This window comes from Aplidium turbinatum, chromosome 8 (assembly GCF_918807975.1).
Source record: "Aplidium turbinatum chromosome 8, kaAplTurb1.1, whole genome shotgun sequence".
Lineage (NCBI taxonomy): Eukaryota > Metazoa > Chordata > Ascidiacea > Aplousobranchia > Polyclinidae > Aplidium > Aplidium turbinatum.
In genome coordinates this window covers 29,770,934-29,789,240 of record NC_137479.1, presented here as the reverse complement: position 1 = coordinate 29,789,240, position 18,307 = coordinate 29,770,934, and the positions used below count along the sequence as shown (strand labels likewise).

Here is an 18,307-nt window from a genome sequence, read left to right as displayed (position 1 = left end):
CGTTTATTGATTACACTGGTTTACACGATTTTTGCTCTATAAACTTTGAAAACTGAGTTAGAGTAATTTTGGGGTGCTGAATCCGAATCTGACCTCAGATTTATGCTATCACGTCAGGTTTGTGAGATATAATATCAGCATATTGTTACTTTTGTCAAAAGTGGAAGATTTGACATTGCGTTTATTGCACATACACATTGTGCAAGATCCAAAAATCCAGGTCATGTTTTGCATAAGTAGCTGAAATACACCTACCAATTATAATTTTGATACCAATTTGTTTTCTAAGCAACATTATTAACAAGGCAGTAATAACAAGCTAAAAGGGAGGCTATAAGTGTAATTGACCCCCTCCCCCGTCAATATTTTGCATGAAACCACAAAGATTTAAGCAGGCCTATGGCAATGCTTGTTCAGTAACCATATTTAGGCTGTTTTGGCCTGTCTAACACTAACCTTTCGTTACAACACTGCATATGTTGGTGGTAAACGCAACGCCAAATCTTCCACTTTTGACGAAAGTAACAATTTGTTGTTATCATATTTTACAAACCTGACGTGATAGGATAAATCTGAGGTCAGATTCGGATTCAGCACCCCAAAATTACTCTAAATCAGTCTTCAAAGTTCATGGAGCAAAAAAAATTCGTTTTTTGTAGACCAGTGTTATCGTTATCGCTTAACTGAAAAATGAGTCATCGCGCCCAACACTGTCCATTCGCCAGCCCAGACTTTGGAAAGCTGATGGTCTTTGGGCTTACTACTATTACGGTACCATGTCTGGACAGACACAAACTAAATTTGATCGATTGTGAGATTTCGTAGACATTAAATTTAGGCTACCAGTATTCTTTGAGAATTATACATCATTTAGAGGAAGCAACGTAATCTGCGAATTGTAACTGACTCCTCCTCTTTGTGTGTTGGGATGTCGCAGCAGATAAGGCGTTGGGCTTTCCAAGTTTCCAATTATACAAACCTGGTTCGACTCCCGGCTTCAGCTGGTTGTTGAAAACACACCTCTACCTCTACCCAAGGAACACACCTCTACCTCTACCCAAGGTGTAATAAATTGGGTGGACTTAGTTGCTGAAGTAAAGGCGGTCGAGAGAAAGGACCCTATTCTACACTTGTTACAACCCTATTCTCGCTAGTGCCAAAGGCTTAGTATGATGAGAACCTTATCTTCTCATTCCCCAAAGCTCAGTATCTGAGTAGTGAGTATGGGACCTTTTTACCTCCTCCTTGTATAGCCTACATTTTCTAGCAGATTGCAGTTCATGATATTGTTGATTTTTTTGATTTCCTATTACATTATTTCAAATCGACTTCAATAGGCTACAATAAATAAGCTATTATTTTTATTTAAACACATCCTGCAACACTAGCAATGCCTGCTTTTTTCAATTTTCTCTTTTGCCTGAGTTGTGTGATCAGTGGTGCCACTGCTAGTGTTTTTCCACTAGATCTAGTGTTTTTGGGTTGCATCTAGTGTTCTAGTGTTTTTTTTTTGCTATCTAGTGTTTTTTTAGCGATTTACCGCTATGTTGGTGTGACGCATAAGTTTGAACAGTGTTCAAAGTAGCCCCACCTATTTTTGTTTGGCTGCATCAATGTATTTGTATTGCTTTTCAAAGTGAACAGCGAGTTTTTTGTCTAGTTACACCCAATGATGACCAAATTTGAGATATTTAGCATAAATACTTTAACAAATACACACAAATGACTGTGAAAAGTGTTCAAAGTAGACTAAAGTAGGTAGCGTAGTCTACCATAGGGCTTGCATTTTGTCGGCTTACATTTAATGAGTGTGGAGTTCTTAGACTACGCTACCTCAGAGATTGTGAGTAATATTGCGTTTTTGACAATATATTTGCAATGGCCAAATTTGGGAAAATTTTGTTTGCCCCCCCCCTCCCAAAATGTTTTACTCTCCTACGGCTATGACTTCAGGGCTCTCACTTTCAAGGAAATTCAGTTCTACTTTGTAATTTTAAGGACTTTTAACACTCACTAACGCCATTGGCTGTCATTTTTGCACATTATGCATGTAAATGATCGTGTATTTATGATACTAGTGTTTTTTTTGTGAATCTAGTGTTTTTTTCAGTCAAATCTAGTACTTTTCCAGGACAAGAGAGTGGCAACAGTGTGTGTGATGTTCTAGTCGTTACCGACATTGACAATGGATGGGTATTTAGATTTTAGACTCCTCCTCTTTGTGTACCCGATTAGTAGAGGTAGAGGTACCCGATTAGTAGATTTAGTAGAGGTTGATTAGTAGAGGTACCCGATTCGTGCTGACAAGGAGACAACGGGACGACCACATGGTCTACAAGTCAACTGCCACCCTGCAGTACACATATAAATCAAAGTTTTGTAGTGATTTGAGATTCAGTGAGCACACTTTGTCAGGTTGTTTTCCTAAAACTATCATTCCGAAGGGTCATTAAGTAAATTTAGCTTCGAGTTCAAAATCAAAGTTACAGATGCCTTCATTTTGTATGTTGTCAAGGCCTGTGTATGTGGACCACTATGAGCTATACCGGTACCGTAGTTTCGGTGTGCACAACAGTCCCAAATGACATGTCATTTGGAATCCAGTTGGGTTTTTGTTTCAAAGTACTGTTAAGGCTTGTCAGGTAGCCTAAAACGCAGACAAGTGATAAAATTAAATTTTCTTATATATTTTTATTCGATACCCCCACAAATTACTCCTTAGTCATGTTGATTTTCCCATTAGTCACATTGAACTACCAATAAGTCCGGCCTACTGATAACACACTTTACAACATTTATGTTTTGTCGCTTCTACTATATTTTAGAACCCTGCTATGTGATAGTACATTTTTTGCTATGATGATCGGAAATGAAATATACGGTGTTACTGGTATATTTAAGCATTCATGATCAGCACATGAAGTTAAAATACCTTATTTGATTTACAAAATCTTCCTTACACATGTAGTAGCCTACCCAAAAGTGGTTCCTTACGTACGGTACCACAAATGGAAATGTCACCACGCTGTATTCCATATATAGTAATAAGGCGATCATGTCTAGTGTATGATTTATTGCACTGAGGAGACTTTAAGGTTGAAACTGTAAGATCCTGTCTGCAGTTATTTTTCTTGTACAGTATATATTTTCCACATATTTTATGGTACGGTAAATCGGTAATCACTAGAAACATTATGAATAAAATACTCAACTGTATAAACCAAAAATTGACTGTTATCAATTTGTTCTGCTATGTTTATATTGTTTAGCTATGCCTATTGAAATCAATATTTGATAATTTGGAGCTGGTGTGCAAGTCTCCGTCCTGATCATAAATGCTATGACATGAATTGTGAATATATGTCAAGCATTGAAATCGATCAACACATGTAGGGTGAAGTGTATGAACAGTGAAGCAAAGGCATAGTAGTTTCACCCTCCTATATTTTTGGATTGGTTCCAATGTATGACGTTGTGGTATTTTTGACCAGGGTGGAAACTTGTACACCAGCTTTGATAGTTTGGTTTAATTTGAATTTTAGAGTTGTTAAATACTATAACCACAATTTTTATTCAAAAAAATAATTAGTGGTACTGGTATATTTTTAGTAGGGTGCTGTGTGATCATGTTGATAGATGCCTGAACACTTACCAATGTATAAATTGACTATAATAGCGGATGATTTTGGGTATGGATTTTCAAGAAATTGTGGGATATTAGAATGCTTTCAGAAGCATGCTATAAGTGCTGTGTCTATTCTACCAAACTGCAAACACAGCAAGCACGCAATAGAATTGGCAAAGCAGTATAATATTCCAGCAGGACTTCATTTCAACTTAACTGAAGGCCATCCAATTTCTAATCCAACTGACATTAGTTCTTTGTTGTCTCCAAATGGAACCTTTCTTGGTAAATCAGAGTTATGGTCTCGATCAAATTACCAAGCTGCACATGTTGAAACAGAATTGAATGCACAGATCAACTGGTTTAAAAATGCTTTTGGAAAACATCCTAGGCATGTGGATGGCCATCAACATGTCCACGTTCATCCAAATGTGATATCTAAGTTTGCTGAAGCTCTTGCACAGCATGGCGTAAAATATACAAGATTGCCTTTGGAACATGAATGCTCTCATTTCAACAGAAGTCTCACTTCTCAAAGAAAAGAGTTTCATGATCACATTGAGAGTTTAGCCAGAAGCTGTGTTCCTATTTTTGACATTTTGAGAATCAAACGAGCAGATGCTTTTATTGGATTAAACTTATTGGGAACAGCAATGACTACAGAAATTCTTCAAAGAACATTACTTGATGTTTTTCAAAGTGGTTGTACTTCTTGTGAGCTAATGGTTCACCCTGGATTTAAATGTGATCCAAAAAATGATGGATTTCTTGGTGATAATTCTGCAGATGCATTTTCTTGCTCCTCTGATAGAGAACATGAGCTAGAAGTTTTAACATGTGATGAGATGATTAACTTTTATAAGCGGGAAAGGATTGATTTAATTTCTATTTAAGCATTTTTGTGCAATATTTTTTGTATTCTTTTGCATTGAATTTAGTTTAATTTAGAAAAATGTAACAATGATGAAGGTGCCACACAGAACTTATATATTGCACATTAAATAAATTTTACCTGAAGTCTTTCAATAAATGCAAATTATACAGTACTACTTTGCATAGCTCAATGACTATTCATAATTTACATATGTTTGATACTTTAATCCCAATTCTGTCATATAAATATTTGACTTTTTCATACATGCACAAATTTTTCTTAAGGTTTATTTACTTTGTTTTTGTTGCAAATGTTTTGTACTGACATGAAATGATAGCTTTATTGATTTTTGGCATCATAAAGTGTGCAATCAAAGCGTAAACCGTATAAAAACTATTCACAATTTTTGTGTCTTGTTGCAACAGAATTCTTTCTCCGTTGTTGTGCAAGTGTAGCCTACTGTAAAACTATTAAAATGTTTTGACTTAGCCAGCAAACCTCCAGGTGATGATGATTGAATGAGCATGATGATGCGTCTCATCATAACAGTTTGTTATCTCTCCGGGCATGGTTTCTTGTCTGACATTTTTGCTTCATCAAATTGTAAACGACACAACAACAGTTTAATATTTTAGTTTTTTTCAAATTCTCTTGTATCTAGAAAGCTTAGAGCTTTTTTGTAGCTATAGAATTGTTAGTTCTATATTATAAGCTGTGTGAACAATTTATTGTGTTGTACAATTAATGTTATTACTGTGTAAGAAATACAGTATTGTGGAAGAACTTTTTTTTTAATTTCTTTGCTGCAATATCCACCTTATGTTCATGCAAAAGTTTTATTAGTTTTGATATAAGCGATGATACAAATAGCAATTCCAGATAGTTCACCAATGAGTTTTGTTTGGTTTACTTTGTATATGCGTAGTTGTGAGCATACGCAGATTATTTATATGCAGTCACACAACAGTTCTATGTTATGATTATGTTAGGCAAAGTATATATATGTTTCTTTCATTTATTGATGATTAATCTTTTAAGTTTCAGCGACATTGGTGATTTTATAGATGTAGCCTATAATGAATCTTTGGTAAATACGTTGCAACTTTGTTGTCGTTTTTCTTCTTTCCAGCTCGGAAAACTGCCATTTTGCATTGCTTTAACATACGGTGACATTACAACAATGCAAACGCGGCAATTTTTACATTTTGATTGTCACGAACTAGTTGACGTTCTTTTTGACCGGATTGCATTGTTACAACATTAAGCTTAGCTGATGTCGTCATCAAATAAATGATGTCAGATCGTCGTCTTATGGGTACAAGAATTCAAGATTGTAGCACAGTGGTTCCCGACCGGGGAGGAATTCCCCACTAGGGGGGAATTTGGTTTTAGGATTGTAAAGCTTTTTTAATCCTGGTAAGTTGGCCTAGACCCGATCTACCCTTAACCCTTTGCTTTTCAACCTTTTTTCGCAAGTTAACTGCTTAAGGGGAACCGTTTTTAGACCAAATTCAACCAGCTGTTACGTGTGATCTGCTGGTTCTTTTTGAACAGAATTTTTACTAATGTGTAGAAAAATCACTTGTCTATAAGTTTGAAATATTAATATTTTGAAATTTTGTATGCTTAACTTGATATTTCATTTTTTGCAAAGATACCCAAAAACGATTATTTTACTTTATCTTGCCGCCTTTTACCGTGCTAATCCAATTTTACGCAAAGCGCTGCAAAACAATGAGCCCGCTCCAACGCAATGCCGAGTGTGTGTGCCAGTGTATCATATTAGATAGCTTTGCGTGAGAATCTCACATCGTGCTTTACTTCTGAAATCTTCGATGCAAGAAACTATAGATATTTTACTGGTTGGAAAATCTGGCATTGTTTGATTGTTACATTATGTTACATTGTAAACGATGACTGAAATTTTCAGTACACAGTGGCGGTTTACATTGTTGTGCAATCCAAAAATTACTAATTTTATCGCCCTGATGTTCAATGATTTATATTGTTTTCAGTATCAAATTGAAACAAAAATTGCATTTGTTTTTCAAAAGCCAATGCTTTCCGAAACTCATAATTTCTATATATTATTGTGTTGAAAATGAATTCTTAGTTCGGAACCAAGCATCCCTTAGCAATAGTACCTAAACTATCAACTTTTTTGTTTGTGTGGTTTTGGCTTACAATCATAGAAAATTGATAGACAACAAAGTAGCCTAATTGGGTTGAAAAACACTAATCAATCCCAATTTGCCTACTTTGTTGTCTATCCATTTTCTATGATATTAGCTATGTAGAAAACCAAACTTGTACAGCACATCACGTAATAATGTGAGTAGTCTTATAAGTATGTCTCAAGCATTGAATGTAGTGATAAAATGTAGTGCGGCTAGATTGTGAGCACATTTTTCGGCTGATATCAAACACAACACATTTTTCTGCCGATTTGAGCAGGCGGTTAATTTAAACCAGAAAGTTTCCTTGAATGTCGTGCGGCTAGATTGTGAGCACATTTTTCGACCGATTTGAGCGGGCAATAACGGTTTACTTCAACCAGAAAGTTGCAAAAGGAAGCTTTCAAGACAGCACATTTTTCAGCCGATTTGAGCGGGAGAGACGGTTAATTATGTTTTATTTGAACCGGGAAGTTTCCAGAAAGTTGCAATAAGCAAAAGGAAGCTTTTGTTCTATGAAGAGTTCTACAAATAGGCTATCTGATTCCTGGGCTTCGGGTGGGGAAGGGCGGTGTTTTATTCTCGAATGCTCTTCGAGACCTTTTTTATATTTATAAGAACGTCCGCAAGTCGGACATTGGTGGACAGTTGGAAGGTGCTTGTGGGACAGCTTCTCCTCTCGACTGAAATAACAAACAAAAACAGTCAACCCACAAAATCATAATCAAAACCATATCCAATGTGAACTCACAACCTACCTCTGAAACGAAACATCACATTTCCGACACACTCCACACGTTTTTTCATGTCTTTTGACTCCCCAATTGGATGCCAGTTGTTTTGCACAGAACCTACACCATCTCAGACGTGCATGGTTGTGTTGGTCTTTGCTTTCAACACTATCAACGAAACAAAAACAAAAAACTTATCACCTACCCACAATTTTATTTTCATGAAAAGACTTGAAACTGACCAAAAGGTTAGAGAAAAAATTTAAAAAAAAAAATCATTAGACAAATCGATGGAAGAAAAGTTTTTTTTCAACATAATCAGACTATCAACGTGTAAAACAGAAAATGTTTGAAAGTCTCTCTTAGCAAACGTTTGAAATGCTATTTAACCAATATGTTGCTTTTTTTTTTTGTTCAAGAAAGACCATAACTATGTAAAAAAATTGTGTGTTTCCATTCAACTTACCCCCACAAATCAGGGTTCTTCAAGTCTTGTTCGACTTCGTGCTGTGCTTCCCAGTTAATGTCTCTACAAAGGAAAGTAAAGTTTCAAATAAAAATCCCTGTTTTGCAATTATTTTAACTAACTTCAAACTAAATAGTTTAGAAATAATAACTAAGGCAACCAATTTTTTGACCTAAAAACTTGAAATTTTGACTTTATAATTTACAAATTTTGACGTATAACTTACTGCGTTTGCAACCTAAATGCGAAATACAAAGCATATTAGAAATCAAACCGTTAGGTAAGGATATCTTCTTTTTATTACCTGGCTGATCGTTAGCTGTGGTGCTGTTCAGTCTTCCACATTTTTCTTTTATTTTATTAGAAAAATTTGACAGAAAAATTTTGACTTTATTGACTTTTGGTTGCCCTAATAATAACGTTTTGGATTTGTTCATTTTGCAACAGTTTTAATTCAAATTCTAAATCAATTTTAAATGAGATTTGATTGCAAAATTCTTACCCCCACAAGTTTGGACTCATTAATTCCTCGATTTCATTTTCTGCGGGGACCTTTTCATTCTCACCCCCTTCAGCCACTCTGAAATTGAAATCAGTCAGACAACTAAAATTAAACAATTTCACAATTACGTGAACAATCAAACTCACTTGTGAAACCTCCGCTCATGTCGATTTCTTGACACCACTTGCGAAAACGTCCTTACACAAAATCTACAAGCAAAACGAACGTTTCTGTGTTTTTTCATATGCTGATTTTTTCCATATCTAGACTTGAATTGGACATGACATATTTCACAATTGTACATTTTCTATTTTTCCCTTATCGACCTGATAACAAAATGTTCAGTTCACAACCAAAATAATACAGACAAAATTTCGTGCTAGTTCAAACATAAATCTCATAAATTTTGGTAAGAACTCTGATTAATCTGCAGTTAAAGCTCGTCTTTAAATACTTCACTTCTTTCATCAAGGCACCTATACAGCCGGCATGAAATCTACTCGCTTTTTATAGAACTCTTCATACAATCAAAGCTTCCTTTTGCAACTTCCTGGTTCAAATTAACCGTTATTGCCCGCTCAAATCGGCAAAAAAATGCGCTGATATAGCGTTAACCCTCAATGCTTAGCAAATCGGCAGCAAAATGAGCTGTCTTTAAAGCTTCCTTTTGCAACTTCCTGGTTCAAATTAACCGTTAGTCGCACCCGCTCAAATCGGCCGAAAAATGTGCTCACAATCTAGCCGCACGACATTCAAGGAAACTTTCTGGTTTAAATTAACCGTTGGTCGCCTGCTTAAATCGGCCGAAAAATGAGTTGTCTTTGATATCAGCCGAAAAATGTGCTCACAATCTAGCCGCACTACATTTTGTCACTACATTCAATGCTTGGATCTTACATATAAGATTACTAATGTGAAACATTTTATTCAACGCGCTTTAGCAAAGATCGCGAGATTATGAAAACGAAAAGAGCGAGTTTTTTATTATTCAAACATATCCTGCACACATAAAATGTAATTGAATCTTTATGGCAATACTAGCAATCTGACATGTGGAGTAAAGAAGCTATCACATTGTGTTTACATCATTTACGTAATGTGTATGTATTTTTCAATAAATTGTAGGAATTGTGTAGGAAAGTCAATGTCATGAAGGTGTTACAAACTTGGACAAATTTTTCAGCTCAACAGGCCTTACTGATTTCGATTTCAAGCTCGCTTTAAAGTTCGAATTTTTGTTGCTTCTACCTTTTTGTAGATCTTTGCTATGTTCACCTATATTATTTTAGCTGTGGTGGTCAAAAATATAAACAACAAGTGTATTCAGTGGGTAGGCCTGCAGCCAGGCGCGGATCTAGGATTTTTTTTGGGGGGGGCCAGAAAATTTGAAAATGAATTAAAAAGTTAGAAAAAGAAAAAACAGATATGAACAACCAGTGGCGTAGCCAGGAATTTGGGGGGTTTGACGTCCGGCGGGCGAAGCCGAACGGCGTGTTCGCCAAAGGCGACACCCAGCGGCGGGGGGTCTGGAGGGCCTCCCCCCAGAAAATTTTGAAAAATTACTTTGAATTTGGTGCATTCTGAGAGCATTTTCAACAAAAATATGGGTATAAATATTCCTGTGAAATGGTGCTGTCCGGTGGCATAGCAAAAGGATAAGATCATGTTTTCTTCATCATTTTTTCGGTAATAAAGCTAAGTCTCTATGTTTTCTTGTTGCTAATTCCTAGCTGAGATGTTTAAAAGTTTGGTATTGGCAAAACTCGCTCTTTTAATGCAGTTTCGCTTCAAATTAGGCAACTTTGTTTTAGAGACATGTAGACTGAAAGCATCATTCTCAATATCGTGATGTCACACGCGTGCCAAAGGGGGGGGGTTGTAAGTCCGCTGTGGGAATAATATCAGCTGTTTAGAAGCATATCAAACCATTCAACAATTTCTCACAAAATTTCGGGGGGGGGGCCTTGGGCCCCCCCCATAGATCCGCGCCTGCCTGCAGCAGATGGCAATTTAGTCTGAAAAACACATAATACAGATAATACGAAACCAAGGAAGTTTCCAGAAATATTTGATAAAACTACCATTCAACGCTTTATAGGCAGAGAAAAAATTTTCTCGAGCCGTTGAAAATTTCATGATCAGATCACCGCTTCAATCACCGATCAGATCACCGCTTTAAACACATAATAGGCTATAGTATTCTGCTCGCTAGGTGGTGTAAAAGATTCACATTTTCCAATCGCGTTTTTTTATAGGCTACTTGACCTTGATGAGCAAAGTGTTTTTTTGTTTTTTTTTCTTTAGGCGTGTGGTTTTTTAATTGCAGAGGCCATACCTCTTTTTGTGTTTAAAATATCAGTAAATGCTTAACTTTCCAAACTGAAAGCTTGTATCTTCTCGCCAGCAAGGATGCCAGACCTTGGTTTTTCCACCTAGATCTGGGTTTTTTTGACCACATCTGGGTTTTAAGTTTTTTTATTTCAAATTTAGGTAAATCTAGGTTTTTTTGGTTTTTAACTTTGTACAGAGCTTGCACGGTATTAAGGCACTGGGATCTTCGATAAATGGTCCACACTGCAACACAAAAATGATAAGGTAGCCTACTGGTAATGTTTTTTTGCATCAGCTACTGCAGTCAGTGAGGTACAGGATGCTAAAGAAATGATCCAACTTTATGAAAATGTGGATGATTAAAAATTGGAGTAGTACAACTATTTGTGTTACTGAACATTTACTTATTGTGAATTTGAGTTATTCTTTTCAACATTATGTTCAAATGAAAAAGGCTAAGCAGGGTTTATTGCTAAGAACCAAGTTATCGTAGTTGTACACCAAGCAGTAAGCAGGCATGATGATTCTCCTCAGCCGCAGTCTACAACTCACACAGCAAAAAGTTTAGTTCAAAAGTCAAAACTAACCTTATTGGTTTTGTCTAGTCAGTTTTAGAAATTTTGGTTAAACACGCACTGAACCTTGCTAGCTAGACGCTTTACCATAAAGGTAATTTTGAACCAAAATCTTTGCTGTGAGCCCATATAGGCCTACCAAGCTCTTGTTTTTGTATATAGTTATATTACATATATATTAACTACCATACCAACATAAGCATGTATATATATTGTATAATTACGGTATATATAGGCTACGTGTTACTATTTGTAGCTTTCTGAGGCTTCTGTGTAATGATTTAAAAATGGTGCTGAAAGCGCACGCAGGTTTTTTTTAACCGCTTTACTACATATTTTCTGGACCTGGGTTTTTTTTGCCTCATCTGGGTTTTTTTTAGCACACAATCTAAGTTTATTGGAAATTTGTCGCTGGCATCCTTGCTCGCCAGGAGAGGCAAACTGTCTCTCTAGTGTGCAAAAGCTAAGACCACTTTTTATTTCATGATATATCGACAAAACCACACGATTTGCATTGATGTCTGGTAAGTCTCTTACAGCACGTTTGTTCTTTTTTGGTAATAATCCAATCGACGCCATCGCATTTACCGTTTGTGCTTGCGGTAGGCTAACGGTGGTTCATGCAAAATAGCAATTTTGAAGCAACTACAGGTAAATGGCCATATATTAAATCAAGACTTTAGCTTTGATAGTTGTTTAAAAAAGAGACTAAAATAAAGGTAATTGAAATTGAAAAGACTCTAGGCTGTTTTGGTTCAATGTTTTTCAGAAAACGCAATTGCAATTTTAAGGAGAACCTGGGACAATTTTTGACGAAAATTAGTTGGTCATTTTTTCTTGATGCAACGTTTCCATACAAATGCATCAAACCAGCCTGAAGATAGCAGCTTTTTTTAATCAAATCACAAACCAGCATGAGAAAATGAATTGCACCACTGGCATAGTTTTAGCGTAAATTGATAACATAACAACACTAGGCGTAGATAAGATATCGTCAGCTTAACCACATTGCACCACCTGTAGAAACAAAAGTAGCTGAGTTGCAAAAACAAGGTTAGAACACAATAAGGTCCTAGTGCTGTTCGAAACAAACTTCGTTGCCATCGAAGCAAAAGATTACTTTCTACAAAGTAATTCGAAATGAAACAACATTCTTCACAAGAAAAATGATGCAAAATTGAATCAAAACAAATTAATTTTACATTGAAACAAGACAAAGTTTTCCTTCAAAAGTTGTGTTCCAAATAAACTGAACTGAAAAAGGTTCTAACTGAAGTGGTAGCCTAATTGTCTACTTTTATGTTTTTGCAATCCCATGCTGAAGCCTTGAAGTTAAATTTATCCCAATCAGATACTAGCCACAAAACCAGTGTATTTTACATTGGTTTTACGTCTGCAAAAGCCAAACGTTACTCTCTGTTTGACAACCTTTAGCTGACGACTTGCATTGTAGCAAAATTCGTTATTTTTACATTGCAGACGTTAATTCATCTATTGATTTACGTTGGTTCAACGGCTGCGAATCAATGCAAAAATGACGGATTTTGCTGTTTGAGACAATGCTCGTACACGTATTTGTATTTAGGGTACCTCACGGCAATCTCTCGATTGAAGCTGAGCTATTTCTTTCATGGTCACCCTAGCTGCTGTATACTTTCAATTAAAGGCTAGTGATAGAATATTGAACGTTGAATTAAAATCTAATTAAAGTCTAGCCAAACTTACCAAGTAATAATTTGTGATGACTCCACCCATTTTACTCTCATTGCCAATTGGCAACAAACATTCATTAACGTATCCTGGGTATCAATTACACCGTCTTCTTCACATTTCTCTGTTAATCCTGTTAGATTCTACACGGCTTTGTTATTTCATAATTGCACGTTAGTCTCATTCTAAAAATTTTGAGTGCTTAAAACATTGCAGAAGAAGACCGAATCTGGCTCAAGGATTTTTAGTCCAAATACATAACCATAGGCTTAGCGCCGTTGAGAGACTAATTTCGATTCGATGGCAATGACTTTTCCGGGCCCCCACAATAAGAAAACGATCAAAAACACCAAGTAGGAGAAACGCCAGTAATTTCTCCAAAAAGAAGGAATTATTTTCAAAGTTGTTTTCTCACCTCCCTAAAGTTCGACAGTTATTCGTCAGCTACTTACCAGTCAAGAATATTGGATGTTAGGACATTAGTTCGACACCTATCGAAAGGACGTCGGTTTGACATCCATCGAGAGCACACCGCTGTGACGCACTTCACAATATACAATAGTTCGACCCCAGATGTAAGCATTTACAACATTATCTTTGCTCAAGAAAATTTAAGAGACTCGCTCTTTACAGGAAAAGATACAAGTCGGCTGCATAAGCCAATATCACAAACATCTTTAAGCCGTTACAATGAGATTATTAAGGAACCACAAACAACTTAAGATTTTAAACAACTGGACAAGATAGATATGCACCTAGCAAAATGTGTAAACTGAAAAATACCTAATCTACAATTGTTAAACCAGATAACAAGCCTGAATCAAGGCTTTGTCAGTCCGAGGATAAAAATTCAAAACCAAAACCAACCAACCGATTCAGACTAGTAGGCCATCTTCAGAAACGAAGGGCAAACATCATCGGATTGAATAATTTCTACTTGAAGATTAAAAAACGGAAATTCTCAAATGGAGTTGTTCTGAGAACGTAAAAGGTACTTATGTGGTTAGACGAGTACTTCGAGGTCGAAGGTTCAAATCATCCACCGTTTTATCTTATATCTTTTAAACGTTAAATTTTGTTGACAAACGACAAAGACGGAAATGTGTTGTTTTTACAGATAAGTGCCAACGGTAGTCCAGTCCATGGATCCAGCCGTCTGCTTATCGACGTTTCCATAGTTTGTCGTTAGCTGCCTGCCAATTCTCCAGGAAACCAAAAGATCTGTAAAAATTGAAATAACATTACCAGAAAACAACATGTGCCCAAATACAAACTAGCAATCGATAAAAAACTAGTTAATTGTTTCTATTTTTGCCTAACTAGGTTCACTACTAACGTAGACAGCTATCACAGCGTGTGTAAGATGCCTATTATTGTAAACGTTTCTAGAATCATCACCCAAACAGCAAAATCCGCCATTTTTACATTGATTCAACGTCTGCAGACTTTGAAATATTGTAAAAATGACGGACTTTGCAGTCTGGGCAGAGATTGATGTATTGACCCAGATAGCAAATTGTGTCTTTATAACATCGGGATTTTTTACGGGAACTAGCTTTATCAGCTCAAAACTATCACCATTGTAACTTCTTGAGCTCTTTGACGTATTTGTTTTTTAATAAAATGTTTGTTTTGCGTTTATTAACGTTACCAACACCCCGGTAAACATGAGTTTTTGCAACTTTTTTGCAGAATGAAGATTCAGATCTCTTGCAAAGGGAAGTTCTTCTGTAAAACATAGTTTATCCTATTTTCTCAGCATGGATTCATGAGGTTACAAGATTACTATCTGATCATAAAACCAGAAAATCAGTCCTTTTTTACATTGGACTAATGCAAAAAAGAACTGATTTGTTGCCTGGGATCTGTCATTGCGTCATTCACATGAGTACTCTAACGTGGCTTATACCTTTATAGATTCGAAACTATGAGAGTTGTGAAATATGATCTACATAATGCGCTAAGTGCACACTTCCGTGCCAATGACAAAACAGTGCAGCATCAAATTAACCAGAAAACAATACCAACTCAACTTACATATAAAACACTACATTGAATTTGAATAGCCACAAACTAAAAGATGCGATGATGCAAAAGCAGCGGTTGAGCCTATGTTGCAAAAAGAAAGATGGCAGAGCTGTTAGGAAGATCCACTGATCAAAGAGAGGACTTAGTCAAATTACGGTCAAGAGGAAATTTCGTTGTTCTGGTCACGAAACCGCTCGATGTGACCACTTGATGCCAACTTCCACCTCATTCAATAACATGAAGAAAATTGCGGACAACGATATATTGAGACCGTTTGTTACAGCGTGTGTCTAGCCTATGGTCCAGCACTCACAATTTTTACATTCTGTAATGTAAGCTGCTGTGCGTACTGTAAATCCTCAATTAACCCAAGAACCGGTTTGGGCATCTGACCTGCATTCTAAAGTCAACAGATATCGTACATTTAATTAAAGCGGACTGTTATGCTAATAACTGATTAAACACTTCATGTATTACATTCTTCTTCTTCTATCGAGTCTTCTAAAGTTCGTTGATACACCACAGATTGTCACATTCTTCTGCAACGGAGTTATACAACGGAGTATTATATTTAAATGCCGTTATTTTCTCATAAGCAAATGTCGCCCGTTAAATTAGCTTTTCATGCACTGGCTTTCTTTGAAAAAATAAAAAGTATTTTTCTAATAACATGAGCGGATGAATTGAACGTTATTAGGACGTGACAACGAAAGAGCTGTTGCGTATTTTGTCTTCCTCTACGTAGTTTCAAGAAAATTTTTTTTATTGGTGATTTCCTCTAAACGCTTTAAGTATCTTTATAAATTTAAAAATAAATATCAATCACCATCAGCTGTAGGCTTAGGCTACCCGTCACAGCAATTTGCTATTACCAGAGTTGCATTGTGTGATGCACTCCCCGCTTTAACGTAAACGGGTCATATCCTTTTTATTTCTAACTGTTCTAAGGGGCATGGTGTAAAGCTTGTAAGCTATTTTGTAGTTTGTACACTTGCCAGTCTGAAGTTAATAACCTCTTGTACGTATTAACAGCAAATTCTAAGCTGAAAAGACATTCCTCTGCGTCTTTTTGCTATTACGTAGACTTTCATTCCTTAGAAAAAACAATTTTATTTATATTAATAACAGTTTATGATGAGTTTCTTGTGGCATGCCAAATGTATTTTGGAGATATAAAATAATCAAGCACATCAATGAACACAGAAAAGTTGCAAAACATTATTGGATTTGTGAAAAAGGGTCCAAGGTAGAAAAAATAATCCCATTGGGCATATTTGGCCCAAAGTAGCGCATAGCTAGAAAAAACGCTTGTAGTGTGGTACATGTAGATGTAGGCTATATTAAATAACATGATGTGTTCTGCTGGTGCAAATTCAGCTGAACTATCACACGATGTATAAGGCTATAGTGCAGGGGTCACCAACCTTTTTTGCATGCGGGCCACTTTGGCACTAAGGAAAGCTGTGGCGGGCCGCACTAATAAAATTTTAGGTAGGTTGATTCTTATGCTAGAAAAGAACGAATTTCGTACCCAGTATCCAGCGTTACATGTTGTTAATATTTGTCTTAAAATATCGCAGCAACACAATTAGTTGAACAACGCTACTGCCAGGCCAAGCTCCTTTAACAACACTTTTGACTTCTTTAAAAATGTCTAATAAACGAGGCCACTTGTTTTACGCACATATAGCAAGGCGAGTGGTTTCATGAGAATATTCATCGCCAAGCAAGAGTGGTACGGTCACTTCGCTTCACAAATGATATCTTGCAATTAACAATTTCAGCAAACAAGGAAATGTTTGACACATCGCAATACAGGCAACAATAGTGGCCTGCAAAAACATCAGCGAAAAATAGGCTCTAATAACAGGGAAAAAGACACCAGGCACCACGAAACAAACGCTTGTGGAAATCACCGAAAAATCGTAATTCAATCGTAATTCACGAACAGTCTTCCCTCTAAAAAAGCAATGAGTTGGTTTTTCATCCTTTTTGTGAGAGTCTATAAAACCGTCTTTCTTTTATTATAGACAACTGTCACATGCGGTGCTTATTAGCGTGGCAAGAATTTTTTGATTAACAACATTTTGCTGTATTTACTTCGGCAGTACATATACTAAAATTGGAACGATACAGAGAAGATTAGCGTGGTCCCTGCGCAAGGATGACACGCAAAATCATGAAGCGTTCCATATTTTGCCAATTTATTATAAATTGAGTTGGCACACCAACCTATTTTGCCAACAAAAACTTGCATAAAGAGAACACTGATCGTGAAACACAATAACGGTGAAGCGCACGCTAGTGTTTACATGATATTTGCAAACTTAAAATAAGCAACCCTATGTTCACAGAAATTCGAAAACAGACGTTTTAATCAACCACTGGGACAATGTGGCTGGACATCGCATTGGAATAACTTTAAGCAACCCCCACCTAGAACTAGGCTATAATCTGATTGGTCGGTCGGTGGAATCGTATGCAAAGCGAAAATATGCTTCACGGAAAGTATTTTTTGCCTTCGTGCTCTTTAACTCCTCAAGAAAAGTATTTTTGGTTATACTTGTACGCTGATACCTTCCGCGGGCCGCAGCGATACAGCGTGGCGGGCCGCATGCGGCCCGCGGGCCGCCAGTTGGTGACCCCTGCTATAGTGTATTAGTGACAATCTGCTTTTAAACGTATGTATAAAAGCAGATTGGCACATGTATATTAGTCAACACTGCCACCAATCCATTGTTCCTGGCAAGGTCTTTCTGCAATCCATAAAGCTCAGGATCTGATAGGCGCGCCTGTCATCAGGTGGAAAGTCTTTATCATACGCGACAAGTGCTTGAACCAGTTTGGCACCACGTGGACGATACGATCACTGCTGCAGGCGACAGTTTGAAAACAAAGACGTTTCCTTCTCGGCGTTGCAGGAACCCGACGATTGTGACGAGTTTACTAATTTGCTGATGATAACGCTGGTTATGGCGTCACACAATCGCCCTTATGACGTTTCATTCTCGTTTGTGAACATCGAAGCCACAGCTTGTTTCCGAGCACACACAAGACGTCTGACTCACCTAGGACAAACAATAACAGATGTCTCCGCTTGTTCACAAGCCAGCGTTGAAAGAGATTGTCATTAGATCTGGTTTGCTTTAAGCTGTATTAGTAGAATAAATACTTTCGAAAAACAACCTGTATTGGGAAGTTTTCCAATAACAATCACTTACGATAATCAGTTAATTATGAGGTCGGTCGTGTTTTTAATTTTGTAAGCTTAATTCGTGTGTCAAACAGTCT

At 36.7% G+C, this 18,307-nt stretch overlaps 1 protein-coding gene and 1 non-coding gene across 2 annotated transcripts; both read left to right on the top strand.

Moving 5' to 3' along the window:
- Positions 1 to 3,634: 3,634 nt before the first annotated feature.
- On the top strand, positions 3,635 to 6,237 carry LOC145775148 (carbohydrate deacetylase-like). The gene has a single exon (XM_082586379.1). It carries the CDS (start codon positions 3,637 to 3,639, stop codon positions 4,516 to 4,518), a length of 882 nt encoding a protein of 293 aa, XP_082442505.1. The 5' UTR covers positions 3,635 to 3,636; the 3' UTR covers positions 4,519 to 6,237.
- Positions 6,238 to 17,108: 10,871 nt separating this feature from the next.
- On the top strand, positions 17,109 to 17,215 carry LOC145776467 (U6 spliceosomal RNA). Its single transcript, XR_014290255.1, has one exon. It is a non-coding gene; the product is annotated as a U6 spliceosomal RNA (small nuclear RNA).
- Positions 17,216 to 18,307: the final 1,092 nt, after the last annotated feature.

Bases quoted from the DNA above. Each gene is read 5' to 3' on its own strand.
- LOC145775148 (XM_082586379.1), top strand. From the start codon at position 3,637: ATGCCTGAACACTTACCAATGTATAAATTGACTATAATAGCGGATGAT.